Source organism: Protopterus annectens, chromosome 2.part0, assembly GCF_019279795.1.
Source record: "Protopterus annectens isolate FY-2018-M chromosome 2.part0, PAN1.0, whole genome shotgun sequence".
NCBI lineage: Eukaryota > Metazoa > Chordata > Ceratodontiformes > Protopteridae > Protopterus > Protopterus annectens.
Window position 1 is genome coordinate 208,076,536 of NC_056728.1, and position 17,857 is coordinate 208,094,392.

General features: G+C 40.7%; 1 protein-coding gene across 1 annotated transcript in view; it reads right to left on the reverse strand.

The window, feature by feature from the left end:
* LOC122792717 (ankyrin repeat and LEM domain-containing protein 2-like) overlaps positions 1 to 17,857 on the reverse strand; it is a 227,586-nt gene that overhangs the window by 61,845 nt on the left and 147,884 nt on the right. Inside the window, exon 5 of the mRNA XM_044060301.1 lies at positions 6,183 to 6,371. Within this exon, the coding sequence (XP_043916236.1) occupies positions 6,183 to 6,371 (189 nt within the window). The remainder of the gene's footprint in view (positions 1 to 6,182; positions 6,372 to 17,857) is intronic.

Sequence of the window (17,857 nt, forward strand, 5' to 3'; positions counted from 1 at the left end):
GATCCCAGATTTGTAGGGTTATCCAGCATAACTAGCATGCCTTTGTCTCTCCTTGTTTGCTGAGGTACCACATGACAGCTGTGTTCTCTGCCACAATGTGGAGCAGCCCTGGTTGCAAGATAGGAAGGAAGGCTTTTTAGAGCTAGCAAGACAGTAGTCATTTCTCGGTCATTGATGTGTTGCTTTTGCAGGGGAGGGGTCCAACACTGTTGTACCCTGAAGTCCTGTAACACTGCCCCACACCCTAGGTCTGATGCATCTGTATGCATGGATTGAGTGGTGGGAAGGAGAAGCAGAGGAATGCCCTGGTTCTGTGAAATATGCTGAATCCATCACTTTAGCTCTGTTTTTAAGCAGGGCAGAAGGGGAATAAGTTTGTCTAGTGGATGTTGGGTCTGAGACTACACATTCTTTAGGTACCACTGGAATTTTCTCATGTGCATCCTTGCTAATGGGAGCATGGGAATAGTGGCCGCCATGAGACTTAGAACTTGTACAAACTGTCTTGCAGATAGATGAGATTCTGAAAGTAGGTTGTAAAAATGAGTGGAAAGGGACTGCACTTTGTCTGGTGGGGGAAAGGATTTCATCAGGTCTGTTCGGATCCTGCAGCCTAGAAAAACATTGTCCTGTTGAGGAAGAAGAGAGGATTTCTGAAGGTTTAGGGTAAATCCCAAGTTGTGAAGGAGAGACTTAGTGAACTTAAAATGGGTTTGTAGGGTGGACTCTGATTCTGCCAGAATGAGAAGATCTTCCAGGTAATGGGTATATTTGTACTCTCTTGGTTCTGCAATAGGCAATGGCTGGGGCCAAGCATTTTGTAAAAACTCTGGGAGCCATAGACAAGCCAAAGGACAAAGCTGTAAACAAAGTGTGAAGAGTAGCCAGTGAAGCACAGAAACGTCCTGTGGGAGAGCCTGATAGGAATGAGCAGGCAAGTATCCTTGAGGTCTAGAGTGACCATGATGGCTTGGGAGAGAATAATGGGTACTAGAGTCTCAAGGCAGAGCATCCTGAAGGCGGGAACCTTTAGGAACAGGTTCAGATAGGATAAGTCCAGGATTGGTCTCAAAGGGCAATCCTTTTTTGGAACTAGGAAACAACAGGAATAGAAGCCTTGTCCTTCCTGTCCTGAGGGAACTGGTTCTATAGTTCTTCGAGTCAGGAGTTCTTTCAAAATGAGAGGGAATAGATGAAGCTGAATTTTTGGAGGGAAAGGAATCCTTTTTGTTTTTTTCCCTCCAGGATAGGACCCTTTTTGGATGATGGAAAGAACCCAAAGATCTGAGGTGATGGTTTTTCAGATGGTAAGGAAGTGGGTAAGGCAGGCGGATGGAGGCAGTTGAGCAGGACAGTCATGCTGAAGAGGGGCCCCCCTCTGTCTGGAAAGGGCTGTTTGGCTGGGGGCTGAGAGTTGGGGGTCTGGAGTAAGGCCATCTTCCTGGATCCCCTACGGGGCCATGAGGAAGAATGACATGACAGAGGGAGTCCTTCTGACAAAGTATGTTTTTGCTGGATAGTTCCTGTAATATCTAGGGAAGGGGGACACCAGCAGATGCTTAATGTCCTACAGTTCTTTACTTTTCTCTTGTAAGTTTTTGAAAAGTTCTGCTGAATTTCTTTCCAAATAAAAGGTTGTGGTCCAGTGGAGCATTCATGATTTTGGATTTAAAATCCTCTGGTAGAGGTTGCAGGTGTAGCCAGGAGTATCTGCGCAAAGCAGATGCAGAATCAGCAGACCTGGCTGAGGCCTCAGCTGCATCATAACTGCATCTAATACTATGTCTGGATATTTGAGTAGCTAGAGACCGTTTTGATGTATCCCAATTCTCTGTAAAACTTTTTTGGGTCATCAATTAATTGCTTATTTTGTACTTTTCCTTTATATTTATCTGCATATCGTTTAAGTTTTTCTGCCTGTGCTAAGATTTTTAGTTTGTGATGCTGATCTGTTCTGATACTGTGCATTATATTTATCGCGTCTGTCTGTCTTAGTATTTTGGCTGGATGGTTTTATTAGGTTGTACCCTGATTTGGCTGGAGAGTCTGGGGTAGAAGCCAGCAAGGTGGAAGCCTGGGAGACCAGGTCCAGGGAGTATTTAACCATGTGGGTTTGGTAACTGATGGGCCTGAAGGCCAGGGTAGAGGAGGTGTATACCTTCTTACCCATTCTGTCCATTGTTTTGCTGTCCTTACCTGTTGGCGGAAGTGAAGCAGAAGGTAAATGCCTAGACTGTGTCTGGGGACACAGCAATAACTGCTGGGTCAGCCAGGGAAGGTTTCACCAGAAACTTCTGGTCATCAGGAACTTAGAAAAACTTATCTGACCTTTTAGGGGGCAGGAGGCTGAGAATCTGGATTCTTGGAAACTGAGTTAAAGGCATCCAGGAAGGCTGTAAGCTCGGGAGGGATAGCTGAAGGAGAGGGAGACTCAAGTTGCAACAGTTCAAAATATCTTTTCTGGGCATCTGTCATTAAGGTAGTATCCCATTTGAAGTACTCATTCATTTTTTAAATAGTTTCCCCAAAGGTAGTATCCTCTGGTGGGAATCTCCTTCAATAGAGTCTTTGTCTGGGGAGTAATAATCCACAGGAGAAGCAATTCGTCAGACATAGGAAAATGATTCCTCAGAAGAGGAGTTGGACTGGTCAGGTTCTTCTACTCCCTGTTGAGTAGTGGGTAAAGGTAGGGATGAAGCAGAGGCTGGGCTGGGGCTCAGCAGAGGGATGTTGGTAGGTGCATGGCCTGTGGGCCTAAGGGGCATAAATGCTTGCATTAAGGAAATGGTAAACGACTGCCAATCTGGAGTACCTTGAGGTGTAGGGCTCAAATGTCTAGTTTTTTTTTTTCTTTGCTGGCGTGGGTGCAGGAGTAGGCTTATAGACAGAGGCCTGGGTTGGAATAGGAGAGGTCTCAGTCGGCCGACCAAGTAATGGTTCCCCCTCGACGTCTGTTGTGGCTGGTGTCTGGATTAACTCTGCAGACATGCTCTCCGTGGCTGCTGGAACAGCCTCTTCCAGAGGAACCAAAGCTGAAGGAGTAATCAGGTGCCCCTCGGCCCCTATTTCAGTAGTTGGCAGGACATCAAATCGTGGAGTGGCACTGGGAGTAGGCCTGGAAACCTTGGCCTTCATTTGTTCAGCCAACTCGGGACCCATCCTGAGAGTGAGGCTTTTTAATCTTTGATTTTCCAAATGCAAATTTAGTGCGGCAAGCCTGCTGTGTAGTAGGGTCTTTGGCACTAAGGACTGACAAAATGGAGCAGGCCTTATGGTTGTGCTCCTTACCTAAGCAAAACACACACTGGTCATGAGAGCCTGTGTGTAGTATCTGACTCCTGCAATTACATTTGCTCTTTTTCTCAGACATCGGCTGAGAGAGAATCTACAGCAACCAAGCTAAGGTGTACTTGAGAGAAAAACCTTAACGGGGTACTTACCTTTTTTGAAATCTTCGGTCGGAGTGAAGCAGTCAAAGCGAACATCATCTGTGGCTGAAAAGTTCTGAGGTCTGTGTGTGCAGACATCACATTTATGGTCCCTGGTTTACGGCCCTGCATGTGACGTCCCATGCACCTACAGCAGCCAGGCTTAAGCTTTTGTATAGGAGCCGATGTCAGGTCGCCTGAGGCAGGAAATCCCACAGCATGAATATTGCAACATAGGAATAGGAGGACATCTAAGTATTAACATCTTTGCATGAAAATTTAGCCATGACTAAGAACTATTTATATGCACACCCTGAACAGACACCAACCTGGATAACAAGAAAAACAATGCTTCTACTTAGCAGTGAACCTGCAAGCTACCCTAAAATGTATAGGCCAATAACCTCCTTGCATTCCGACAATGTATAAACTATACACGGGAATTGATGCAGACAGAGTTTATAGTCACTTAGAAAAAAACTCAATTGTGGCAGTAGAACAAAAAGGCAATAAGAGAGTCATATGGAACAAAGAATCATTTGCTGTTAAAGTCATAGATTCTTCCCTTTTTACAGTTCTTCACTAACTATGGCATGGACTGACTACAAAAAAAGCATTTGATAGTATGCCACATTCATGGATGAAAGACTGCTTAAAATGTATAAGATCCATCCTACACTGATCGACTGCATTACAATGACTATAAAACAGTAGCAGACCACTTAGCAATTAAGTCATGATAAAGGACAAATTATTATCTCAGGGATAAAAGTTAAAAGGGAGATATTCCAGGGTGACTGTCACCACTATTCTGCCTTGCCCTTACCCCATTAAGCTGTCTACTTAGGTCATGGCTATAATTTAGCTCCTAGAAAACAAAGTGTAAAGACTTCTCTTTGTCGAGGATTTAAAACTGTATAGCTCAGATGAGGAACTGAAAGCACAACTGCAAGTTGTCAAAACTTTTTCAGATAATATAAGAATGTCATTTGTTGTTCTTAAATGTGCAAAAATAACCTTTAAAGCAGGAAAACTTCAGCACCAGGAAAACATCAGTTTGGGACAAGAACGTGATAAAGAACTTGAGCAAGAGGGAGTGTATATATATATTTGGGGATTGAGGAAGGATCAACAATAAAACATGAACAAATGCGAATAAAACTTACCAAGGAATACTTCAGAAGACTTAAATTAATCCTGAAAACAGCACTGACATCTAGGAACAAAATCCAAGCTATCAATCAATTTGATCTTCCTGTCCTAACCTGCAGTTTTGGAGTGATTGACTGGCCCCAAAACATGTTGGATAGATTAGAAAGGAAAACAAGAAGACTGCTTCATGCTCACCAGATGATTTATAAAAATCAGTGCATACCAAGATTATATATTCCCTGTTCCGAAGGAGGGCTGGGTCTCCTTGAAATTGATTACACATATAGATCTGCAATCATGGGACTCCACACATCTGCTGACCTCAAAAGACCCAAACGCAGTGAAAGTTTTGAAACATGAGGAGAATAAATCTAAGATGACTTCTCTGCTTAATCTAGTAGAAGCATATTGGCATCAAGCAGGAATGGAAATCAAACCAGAAGTAGATAAAAATCAGGCAGCAACTGAATGTGACAAAAATCAAAAGAAAGAATACAAGGTGAAGGACCAGATAAGAAGGCAAGAAATGTGGAAAATGCATAAATACAATTGTAAATATAGACTTCTTTAAGAATCTCATGTTGATCAGGAACGAATGCAAGAATGGTTAAGGAGAGGTGAATTCAAACCAAGAGATGAAAGGTTAATATTAGCAGCCCAAGATAGTAGGCTACATACATGCTGGTTTACAAAGTCCATTGAACCACAATGGAAACGTCACACACCTCGTTGCTGGTTGTGACATACTACTGGCAGAAGAACTGTATACTGAAAGGCATAACAATGTAGCAAGACTGCTGCACTGGGGATTGTGCAAACATGGTATTGAAGTGGATGAAAAACAATGGAAACATGAACCACAAATCATACAAAATGATGAAGTTTACATAACATGGTCACCCATTATCAACAGTTCAAAAGACAGATGTTAGAAAACCAGATACAGTGGTCCATTAAAAGAAGTCAAAAGTAGCACTGATCATTGAAATTGCCACACCCAGTAACTACAGTGTCTAGTGTAGGGAGAGAGAGTCAAAATATCAAGATCTGCAGGCAGAAACGAGAGCAATGTGAAAGAAAGATACCAAGATGGTTCTAAGAGTAGTAGGAGCAATTGGTCTTACAAAAATGAATAGACAATCGTATTTAGATAAGTTACCAATACATGTAACCCTGTACGAATTTGCAGGTGGGGTCATTACTGGGCACATTGTGAATGCTGCGAAGAGAACTTTTAGCTGATATCAAGGACTGAAACAATACTTATTTCATGAACTTTAATAGTACTTTGACTTAGGATTGGGGTACATTCCCATTATGGTATTAGAAACCCAAAAGACTTGGAAAAATAAAAAAAAAAACTGAACTATCAATACTGAAACAGAAAATCAAGAACACATTGTGGAGATAGAAACCATAGCTTTCTGATGTTCAATGCACCAAAGCCAAGTGTGCTACCTAGTGAGCCACTGACGCTGTGCGTGAGAGAGAGAAAGTGTGTGTGTGTGTGTGTGTGTGTGTGTGTGTGTGTGTGTGTGTGTGTGTGTGTGCGCGTGAGAGAGAGTGTATTTTACTACAGGGATTTTAATGGGGGAAACTTACCACTTTATCAGGTGTGTTGAGGTAAAGGTCCACAATGTACTGGATACGTTTCTGCAACATAGTTTCATCATCATCAGGGTACATGAGACGCATGTACTCAGGATTCTCCAAGGTGTCTAGAAGCAACTGGCAAATACGTGGCTGATTTTCCTTAGCAGCAACGTGCATTACATTGTAGCGGCATCCCTCCTGGTTAAAAAATAATAATTTTAGAAAACTGATATCTATACATGCTTTAATTACAAAAGTTGAAACACACTTCTATTCATAACACTCCATGGTCAAACAGAGGTACAACACCTTTTCATTTCCATTCTGCCTTACTCAAAATCAATCTCCCTTTTCTATTAGACTCCTGCTGCTGCTCCTGCTCTGCTTCAGCTTTACTTGTATCAAACCAGATGTGCAGTCCCTTTATAATCAGTAACATTAGTACTTGTATTAAACCAGATGTGCAGTCCCTGTACAATCAGTAACATTAGTACTTGTATTAAACTGGATGTGCAGTCCCTATACAGTCAGTGACATTAGTACTTGCATTAAACCAGGTTTGCAGTTCCTATAAAATCAGTAACATTAGTACTAGCATTACACCAGATTTGCAATCACCCAGGTTTACAAGTATACAAATCAGTAACTAACATTAGCAATTGCACTAAGCCAGATTTCCAGTCACCCAGGTTTACAGCCCCTATATAATCAGTCACCATTAGTTTTTTTATTTTATTTATTTTACATTTGTTGGCTGGGAGAGTCCATTTGGATTACAAGTCCATTTTCAGTGGAGGTCCGGGGGGAAAAGCTCCAAGAGAACAATTTATTTTTTTTTTTTTTATACAAAATAGTTTTAAGGACAGACGTTTGACATACAATTTCCATAGAAGCGACTTTGACATACATATTAACTAACAGATAGGATACATTCGTTCTCTACAATATAATATTAAATTTTAGAAGATATTCCTAAGTTTAGGATTCCTGTGATAGATTTACTATCAGAGTAAAAGCAGTGAGACAAAGAAAAAGGCTCCAAGAGAGCAGAAGATGCTCGCTACAGTTGAGAAGGATAACAAATTGATTTACTATATGTCTTCGCCTGGTTTTAGTTGCTTATGGAAAGCAGATTAAGTCCTTTAACTGTATCTTCATTTCCTCGGCATCACTAAAGCTGAATATTTCTTCTACAGAAAACACTTTCAATGCTGCTGGTAAAATCAACCTGTACTTCATCTTAAATATTTTGCATTTCTATGTAGTCATTCATTTATTTACTACAGAGGTACAGCAATGATCGCAGTGAAACACTTCAGGCTGAGCCCAGGGTATACAACCAGAGGACATGAAAAATAATACCACAAGTGTAATACAAAATTTTTATCACAACAGGCTGAATTATATTTGCCACTAGAAAATAAAACTTATTCAGTGAAAATATGTATGTATGCACTGATAAACAAGAAAAATATAAAATATAACAAAATATATGGATGGTACCAGTAGGAAAGGAGAAAATGTGGGAAGAAAGGTAGTGGGGAAAGATAGGTGAATAAGTGCAAGGTAGGGGGGAAATTTACTGTATTGCTGGCATCAATTTAGGTGGCAGAAGTATTATGGAAGTCAGAGATCCTGGTTGACAAGAGAACTTACAACTTTTCAGAAATTTCTGAATAACTGCATGCATTTTAGGTCATTGTGAGTGGATTCCCAAATTTCTGGGGCACATCCATGCACTGGAGTTTTTGATGGAGACAAATCAGACATGATCCACATGCACTCTGATCTGCTACAATGGCTAGCCCAGTTAAAGTAAATGGAAATTATGTACTTGACATATACCTGGATCCTTTTTATTCAAACGATGCCCAATTCTATTTGTGGGTGCACCGACTCGAATACAATTCTGCAACTTTTACAGTGCACATGGACTCAAGCTCCTTCAAATCTCCCTCAACCCCCATCCTCACTCCTCCCTTAGAACAGCTGCACTGCATACTCAAAGCAAGGTCACTCCTCCCTAAGAATTGCTCTGCAACATACTCACGGCAAAGTCGCTTCTCCCTCATAACTGCTCTGCCACATATTCACATCTCCCTAAGAACTGCTGTGCTGCATACTCACAGTAAGGATGGCCAATAACACACAGACCGACTAGCAGTAACCAAAGGAAGGAGGACTGAGAAATGTTATGGCTTCAAATTAGGTCTACCAGGTCCCCTTTGAAATATGAAAACTTGGTAGGCCAATGGTGTCAAATCAGACTACGGATGAAAATTATCCAGCGTTATGCTAGGTATACAACTTCCATAACCCTTTTTATTATCATCTAGTCTGCCTGATTTGATGTTCAGGACAGCACCCTAAACTACTGTTTTTTTTTTCCATGGTGAAATCATGAAAGGACACCCTTAAGGACAGCACCTATATAAAAAAAATAAACTTTGTGAAGTCATGAAATGTAGACCACTCTGTTAATGCACGGATGTCAAAGAATCCCTAATGAATGCTGCAATCAGTGTGACTGCGAATGAGTAAGCATCTGAACAAGGTAATTTTAGAAAAGTCCTAACTGGGCTAAAGCAAAGGCCACAAACCATTGCAAATCTTAGTCTTGGGTCTGTGAAGGTAGAACCTTAGCAGTCTGTCAACTAGAGCACATGAAGGCATTTCCCTTTGCTATAATGGCTTGTTACAAACACTGGGAAATTAATAGGCTGGTGTACATTTTGATTTAAAGATGGACTATCCCTATGAAACACCGCACAAACAGGGTAAAAAGAAAGCCTGTAATTTATCTTGCAAGGCCATCAAAAATAGAGATTTTAGGTCAGGGGAAGCTGGTAGCTTGAAGGGGGGGGGGCTATGCTAAACATTCTAATACAACACTGATGAAAAAAGGAGGAGGTGTAGGATCCTTGACATGGGGTCTCTTTCAAAAAAAAGATTGGGACAAAAAATAAGGGATCTGGACCTTAGGCAGAGGGGTCCATGCAAAAATGTTTCAAGTGCTCCTATGGGAATAACAGGCTAACTGCCTCAGCATGGGGAACACAATTTTCCAGGAACACAATGGGGCAACAAAGATTACTTCTGCTTTGCATGTAGAGACTTTCTGCAGGAATAGGGTTACGAGGGGAAGCACGGTTGAGGTTGGGGGCATAAAAGGGCCCCTGACAGTATGTAGCACTTCTGTGTTTATCCCTTTGGAAGAATCTGGACAATGGAGTTGCCTCCCCACCCATCAATGCATGCATCAAAGAGATAACAGTAGTAGCTGAGTAGGACATTTGCTAATAAGAGTAAAAGACTAGTCCAGGCATCAGAACAGACCTGCTCAGCCTGTCTGCTAGAAAGTTGGTCTTCCCTAAATTGCACATTGTTGTCAGAATGTGGTGCAAATCAAATGCCCATTGCCACACTCTCGACACTTCTCTACAAAAGGGGGGTAAAGAGGTAAAGATCTATTCCCACCTTACATGTCGATGTACCATACCACAACATATTGTATGAGTGCACAGAAATCACCCCTGGAAGAAGGTAGCCATGAAGTCACCTGCCATGGTGCTCTTGTAGCCACCACGGTGAAATGAACTTTTAGATCCATCCAAGAGCCTTAGACCAGTCTCGCCTTGTAATGTTCCCTCCCACCACACAGAGAATAACTGTTGATTTGATAAGCAAACTGTGAAGTGGTTGATATTTTAAAATGTTTTAGTGATTTTTACTTCTTTTTCAGATGAGTTTTGTGGCATTAAAAACAGAATGAAAGCACTTAAACAACATATTTACTCTCTGTGGCTAGCTGTTCTAGTTTATTGTGAGTTTTTAAGTTCATTTACACGCTGTTTTGGATTTTATTGGTTTGGTTTCAGCAGAATGGTGTCTCCTTTGGGAGATTCTTTGGCTCATGTTTACAACTTGGACCTTTTGACTCACCCAGTTCCAGAATACTTCATATTGATGATACAGACTACAGCCATGTTTGAAGTTTGTAGCCTTTCGGAAAGCTTCAGGGGACATGCATGAGCCATAAACCTTACTAAGGTAAACTGGAAAGTGAATATCAGCAGTTCTGCATGTAATGGCACTCAGGAATGGGTTATGAAGATGAGCTACAATTGGAAATGGACGATGGAGTTGTTCCAGATAACAGTACAGACATTAGGTATTTGATAACCAATGCTTTTAATCCCTTGTTTCCCCAATGTTTCGTCTACTGATTTCCACTGCAATTTTGCTAGTGTGTGTTCCAAATGTAGAACCTGGTCTTTGCACAAACATTTTTAAGTTAGAGAAATTGATTTTTAAAATGAAGACAGTAACATGAAGCACACTACTTGCAGGAGTGCGTTAAAAAGAAACCGGTACCGTTTGGTTTACTATTTATGCATTTCCGAATGGAGTAACTACTGGTGATAAAGATTTAGTTCTAGTCTTCAACAAAATTGGAGTAGAAATGGTGAATCTGCTAGTTGCCAACTACATTAACAAGATTAAGTCACTCTAGGCAATCATTATAAACTTAAATGACAGTTGTTAATGTTCATTTTGCATAACACAGGGGTTTGTACCACAGTATCAGTGCTAAAACAAGTAGATTAGATCCACAATCATCAATAGGAAGCACAAAAAACTTGCCAGAGATGCAAAAGCTTACCATTTCGATATGACTTATGCATCTAAGAAGAAACATAGTTTAAGTTTTAAAAACAAGTCAGCAAGTAGGTGCAAATACAACAAAGGTACTGGTCCATCAACAGTTAACAGAAGTTGTGAACAAACTAATGTACCAACTCAGCCCATCAATTTTAATTTGGATTTGTCTCCTGTTTTGTCCCAGACTCCTTTTACCACAACCCCAAATTCAAACATAAGGAATGAGCATTGGACCATGTACCTGCAGTGAAAATATCAACAGATGTTAGTGACCAAAAAGCAGATGAAGCAGACATGGATCTGGTTGAATGATCCTTGGGAGGTCTAGGTAAGGTCATGCCTTGTTGAGAATAAATCCAACAAATACAGTCTAATCCATTTGGCTAGAGTGGATTAAGAGACTGGACAACCCATTTTTTGGTGAAACAGAAACAGAGTTTATCTGGATTTTCTAATTTGTTCAATCCTGTGAAGATAGAACACAATTGTCTGTGTACATCAAAGAGATGAAGCATGTACTCTCACTTATGTGAAAAAATTGGAAAGAATACTGGTAAATGAATGAATTGATTAATGTTACTTTCAGAAAGCACTTTTGGTAAAAAAGGTTTGTCCGTAAAGTAATCCTGTCTTTATGAAATATGATGCAAGGGGTTTAGAAGAAAGCGCCTTGGAGCTCGGATATTCTCTTTGCAGAAGTAATGGCTACTAAGAAAACGGTTTTCCATGAATGGAATTTTTGATCAGTTTTAGTTGAAGACTCAAAAAGTTTTTGAGTTAGATCCCAAGGAGGTGAGGGATCCCTTACTGGTGGTCTTAGAAGACAACTACCTTTCAGAAAAGCCTTGCATAATTTGGACAAAGTCAACAAATTTCTCCCTGTCCAAAAATTAGAAATTGCTGCCAGGTGAAGTTTAATCATAGAGAAACTTGCTCTTTCTTTAAGAAACTGTCAAGTGTAGAAGAACCACAGAAACTACAGAAAAAGGGTCAAGCTCATTATTCAAAGCCCAAAGGGAGAATCATTTCCATTTGCTCTTGTACACTTCAAAGGGATTTGTTAAGACAAAACAATGGTAGGTATGGGGAAGAGAGGCTGGTCTGTTTAACCATTACTGGAAGTGGAGAAAACATGCAACTTGCTTGACAGCCTGTATGTTGGAATTGCTGGATCCCTGATGGGTAACAGAAGAGGGCCCCACAGTTAGCGCCAATATCCATGCAGTATAATGAAGCTGAGACCACAGGAAGGAGAACCATACGTGCAGAGGCCAGAAAGGTGCAATGAGGATTACTAAACTTGTCAGCAGACTTGCTTTCTGCAGAAATTTGGGAATCAAGGTGAGTGGGGGATGAGCATGAAGGACACCTAAAGGCCAAGCGTGGACTACAGCATCTCTCGCTGACTCCCCCTGAAGGGGAATAAGAAACGGCAAAAGTACCTGCTGCACCTATAGTTGGGGGTTGCAAAGAGGTCGTAGCAAGTTCAGCCCCAACAATGGAAGAACATTTCTGCCACAGTGGCTGATACACAGAACTTATAGATCTTATTTGCTGTCGGATGTACAAAAACACTATTACCATGGTTATTATTGATATCATTGTTCATGATATCACTACAACAACTACAATTTCGACAGCAAAATGTGCCCACCTTTTCCAATCTGCATTTATCTTGCAAACATTCCCTAAAGTCCTTATGGCATAACATGTTCTTTAAAGTTTTCATATTTCTATACGCAAACTGTGGTCCATCACCTAAAACTGTCTGAATCTCACTAGACGCCATTAATACCATCCAGCATTTGCTTATAACATTTTTAACCAAGTGTGTCATAACATTATAGGATGTAACGTACCTCACTTTACCATCCCCTAACAAAACACTGTTAGAATTACTTATAAGTTCTTCACATGACAGGAAAATAGGTTTAAAAATAGTTTGCCTACTATTTATAACTTTGGTCTTGACATCAGCCAAAAGATCAGTTTTATATCCACTAACCATAAGACGCACATGCGTCTTCGAATTGATTTAAAAAACATAAATCATTTTTATTCAATCTACTTATTCTACCTAGTTGTGCCATGACCACACTTCTAAAGACGTGTGAGGCATGCATACTAGAACTATGTAGGTACCTCCCAGCATTAACTTCTTTTTTATGCACACTTGTATTTATTATACCACCCTGATATTCTATATAAACATCCAAAAAACTTATTTGATTACTAGAGAATCCCATTTTGAATTCCAAATAACTGGTGGTACTATTCAATTATAACAAGTATTCAGACAATTCAAGGGCAGACCCTTTCCAAACTAAAAAACAGTCATCCACAAATGTTGGATAAAAACACATATTTGAATTCAGAAAAGTAGTACCATTGTATATATATAAGCCCTTTCCTACTGATATCAAACTAAATTTGCGTATGTATTTGCTACCGGTGTGCCCATGGCCACACCAGTAAGCTGCAAATAAAGCTGTTTGTTAAACATAAAAATATTATTAGATAACACTACATCTAGTAAGGAACAAAGATTCTCAATGTGTCTAGCAGTAAAAGTTGAATGCTGAACCAAAAAATCACATATTGAATTGATTCCATGGTCACTTGGAATGACTAAACAAGGACTAGATGTCCAATGTAACAAGCAGCAGATTACCTTTGACTATATCTGATTTATCCAAATTTTTATACCATCGTTTCAATTTTAAAAGAAAATCTGCTGTATCTTTTAAAACGGTTTCACATTGAACCAAAAAAGGTAATTGTTTTTGTAAATATATGGAGATAGGCTCCGTTGCCCATCCATTACCCGAAACAATGGGTCTCATTGGTGGATCAACTCGTGATTTATGAATTTTCGGTATTCCATACAACGGAGGTATTTTGGGACAAGGAACGGTAAAAAAATGAAATAAATCTTTATCACCTGAGAGCTGCAGCTCATAAATACACATATTGATAAAAGTAATACATTTCTTCACATCCACACACGTTATTATTTTCAATGCTGTAGTATCAATCAATAAATTTGAAACAGATAACATATATTTGGCCCTATCCATTATCACAGTAACTCCCCCTTTGTCTGTCTGTTTTATTACTATCTCAAAGTTCAATTTTAATTATTTTAAGGCCATAAATTCAGAATATGACAAGTTATAATCCTTCCTGACTTTTTTAGAATATAAATGCCTTAAATCTTTCTCACACAGTTTATGAAATGCTGTTAATACAGGTATATTAACTGGTATGAAGGTACTCCGCCTCTTGCATTCAATTTGTAAATAAGTATTGTTTTTAAACATTAGTTTCAAACTTACATTTCTTATGAACTGCTTTAGGTCCATTAGTGCAGTGACGATATCGTCACTTGCTGATGGAATATAACCAAGACCCTTTTGTAATAATGAATAATGTGCTGCCCCCAAATTAAAACTTGATAGATTCAAAGTACTTGCCACTATCTTCGGACTAACTTAAGTCTGTTTTTGCGGACTGCTGTTCTCCCGCTTGATGGAGAGTGACGTTTCCCTTGACATAGATCTCCCCCTCGAGGCTGAACGTTCCTTGACCTTCAGCTGAAAAGGTTTCTGAAAAAAAATAAATTTTGATTGATGCAAACTTCTGGCCTCATCATTTTTATTTTCAGATTTCTTAGTGGTTTCAACCACCGGCATACGTGTGGTCATATCTGTTCCTTCTGCTTGTGGCATAACTTCAGCAGAGGTAGGCGTGGTCATAATGACATTATTTACCAGCATGGCCGATACCACTTCATTTCTGGAAGGCTGAGAATTTGCAGACACCAATTCAGGAAAATCATCCAAGCTATCCAAAGGCATATTATCCTTAGCAGGTTTATGATTGTCCCTTTTTTTTTCCTAATAGTACTTAATATATACTTAATAGTTTAAACCCAATTAGGTGGCGCTGCCCATTGTTGCGCTATGCACAAAAACGCGCAAAACCGAGCAAAAGAGGGATTTAAGAGGGGAAGATCAAGGAGTTAGGAAATGACCCAAGATGGCCAATAAAACTACAGTTTCAAGTCAGTAACCACTTCCACAGGGGCAGACAGGCTGCTCAATGTTAATCACTGCCACTGATGAACAGAGAGACTTCCCTTTAGCCCAAGCAAAAAATGGCCTCCAAGAAACTTACAAACAGTTCAGAACAGCAAGCCTGTAACTGAACTTTTTTAAATCTCAGAAAAGTGGGAAAAAAGCAAGATTTTTTTGTTTTTTTCAGAGATAGCAGAGGTTCACAAGTATCAAGTTATAACAGTGCAGTAAATGACACCACACTTGAGTGCTAGGCCAGAGACAGATAAAATGCAAGTTTTGAGAAAAAAACGATTTTAAAAATAAGTGCAAACAGGAAATTCAGTAAACAGCTCTAGGTTGTGCTCTAAATACAGTTACTAATGCAGAGTTCAATCTGCTTAAATGCTGAGAGAAACTGATTTTTGTTATGGTGACCAATTGCAGTCTTGTAGACTCCATTTTGTAGGTAAATGTAGAGTTTAAACTAAGTCACACCAGATCAGCCAAGGGGGGGGGGGGGGGGACTGAGGGTAATCCTAAGCACCTAGATTTGAAAAATGGTGATGGTGAGTACATAACCTCTTTATCTGAAGTAGTTTACTTCATTTGGTCTTCAACCTGTGGGACTAAACTCCTGGGTGGCCCTCATGGAAGGATATTCCGGAGCACCGTAGAACCAAAGGATGCTCTCATAGAAGTTGAATCCAATTTGTAGTGAGAGATAAAGGTATGTGATGAGGACCAAGTAGCTGCAGAACAAATATCCAATGAGACGCTAGACCAAAAGGCCGCAGAAGTAGCCATTGACCTACTGGAATGAGCTTTCACCTGACCCGGAGGAGACGAACCTTTATCCTTCTAGACCTGAAAGATGCACAAGAAAATCCACCTAACAATAGTGACAGAGACAGGTTTACCCAAAAAGGGTTTAGAGAAGGACAAACAATTGATCAGATTTACGAAAGGTTCTAGTCCTGTGTAAATAAAATCGTAACTGTCTATGAACATTCAACAAGTGGAATCTTTATTCCATTTTGTTAGCAAAATTTGAAAAGAAAACAGGTAAGTTAATGGTCTGATTGATGTTAACTTGTGATGCAACCTTGGGAAGAAAGGACGGATTGGTCCAAAGGCAAACCCTATCCCTTTGGAAATTCATATATGGAATTTAATAGATAACGTATGCAGTTCTGAAATCCTTTTAGTAGAGGTGATAGTGACTAGAAATGCTGTTTTCCAAGACAAAAACTTAAGATCTGTGATTGCTGCAGGTTCAAATGGCGAAGCGACCAAAGATTTAAGAACCATAGTAAGGTCTCATAGGGGAACAGGATCCTTGACCGGGGGGCATAATAGGAAAGTACCTTTAATAAAGGCTTTACCAGTCTGGAAGAGGCCAGAGAAGCAGAATTATTACCCATGTGAAAATGAGAGATGGCAGCTAATTGAACTTTGAAAGTAGAAGAGCTTGCTCCTTGTTGAAAAATATTTGCTAGAAGTCGAGAATGGCAGAGACAGGAGCCGTGAAAGGGTCTAAACTTCTCTGAGAAGCCCAAAAGGAAAAACGTTTCCATTTGTTGCGGTAAATCTTCCTGGCGGAAGACTTATGATCTGCCACCAGAACAGACCTGACTATAAAGAATAATCCAGGAGTCCTACCAATTAGGGGAACTGCAGCAGCTAAGCCGTGAGCTTCCCACTGTCCAGGTTCAGATGATGAACCCCCGAGGGGTATGAAATAAGATCCTGAATGGTATCCAAAGTGGAGCTAGAAGATGAGATCAAAGGAAGAGAAACCATATCTTGCAAAGCCAAAAATGGGCAATGAGGATCACTTTTGCTCCCCAGTCGACAGGCTTTCTGTAGAAACCTCGGAATAAGATGTACTGGAGGGTAAGCATACAGAAGACTGGGAGGCCAAGCATGGACTAGAGCATCTGAGGGACTCCCCTGGCTGGGCGTTCAAAGCGAAGAACTTGCTGTACTTCACGTTGGAAGGAGATGAGAAGAGATTGCAGCAAGGCTGACCCCACTCCGGAAAGATCTGCTCCGCTACTTAATGATTCAGTGACCACTCGTAAGGCATTAGCATCGTCAGACTTAACCTGTTCACTAGGATGTTGGACCATTCCGGAATGTGTGTTGCTATGAGAAAGCAACCGGTGGAGATCTCCCATTCCCAAACTCTCATGGCCTCACGATAAAGGGGGAAAGATCTGGTCCTTCCCTGTATGTTGACATACCAGACCACTGACATGTCTGACTGAATTGCAATGGCTCCCACAGGAAGAAAGGCATGCAGGGCCTGCAACGCCAATAGGACCGCCCTCATCTCCAGAACGTTTATATGCAAACTGCTCTCAACAGGGGACCACAGGCCTTGGACTGTCCTGCCCAAACAATGCCCCCCCACCCAAGTTGGGAGGCATCCATGGTCACTGTGGCTTGGACAGGGGCTGGAACAAAAGGTCATCCCGCCAAGATTTCCAGAGAGTACATCCACCAAAGAAGGGACTACCTGCAGACTCGAATGAGGTGTATTGGATATGATAATGGAAGACCCAACAGGGACCATTGCACTGCTAGAGTCCACTGTAGTACTCGCATGTGTAAACGGAAGCATTATTATGGTCGCTGCCATAGAACCTAGGGCTCTCAAAACCAATTCTGACGAGGGAAGATGAGAAAAGTAGATCAGGGAAACATGCATCCTCAGGTTTCGAACCCTCTCCTTGGTCAGGAAGATTTTGCACTGTAGTGTGTCTATCCGTGCTCTAATGTAGTCCATCACCTGGGCAGGACTTAAAAGAGATTTGGATACGTTGATTGTAATCCTCAAGTGAAGTGCAAACTAAGAAATAATCCCTGGTTTGACAAAGTAGATGGCTGGTGGGAGCAGTGAGGAGCCAATCATCCAGGTACAGGTAGACCTGAATCCCCTGAAGCCTCAGGTGAGCCACTACT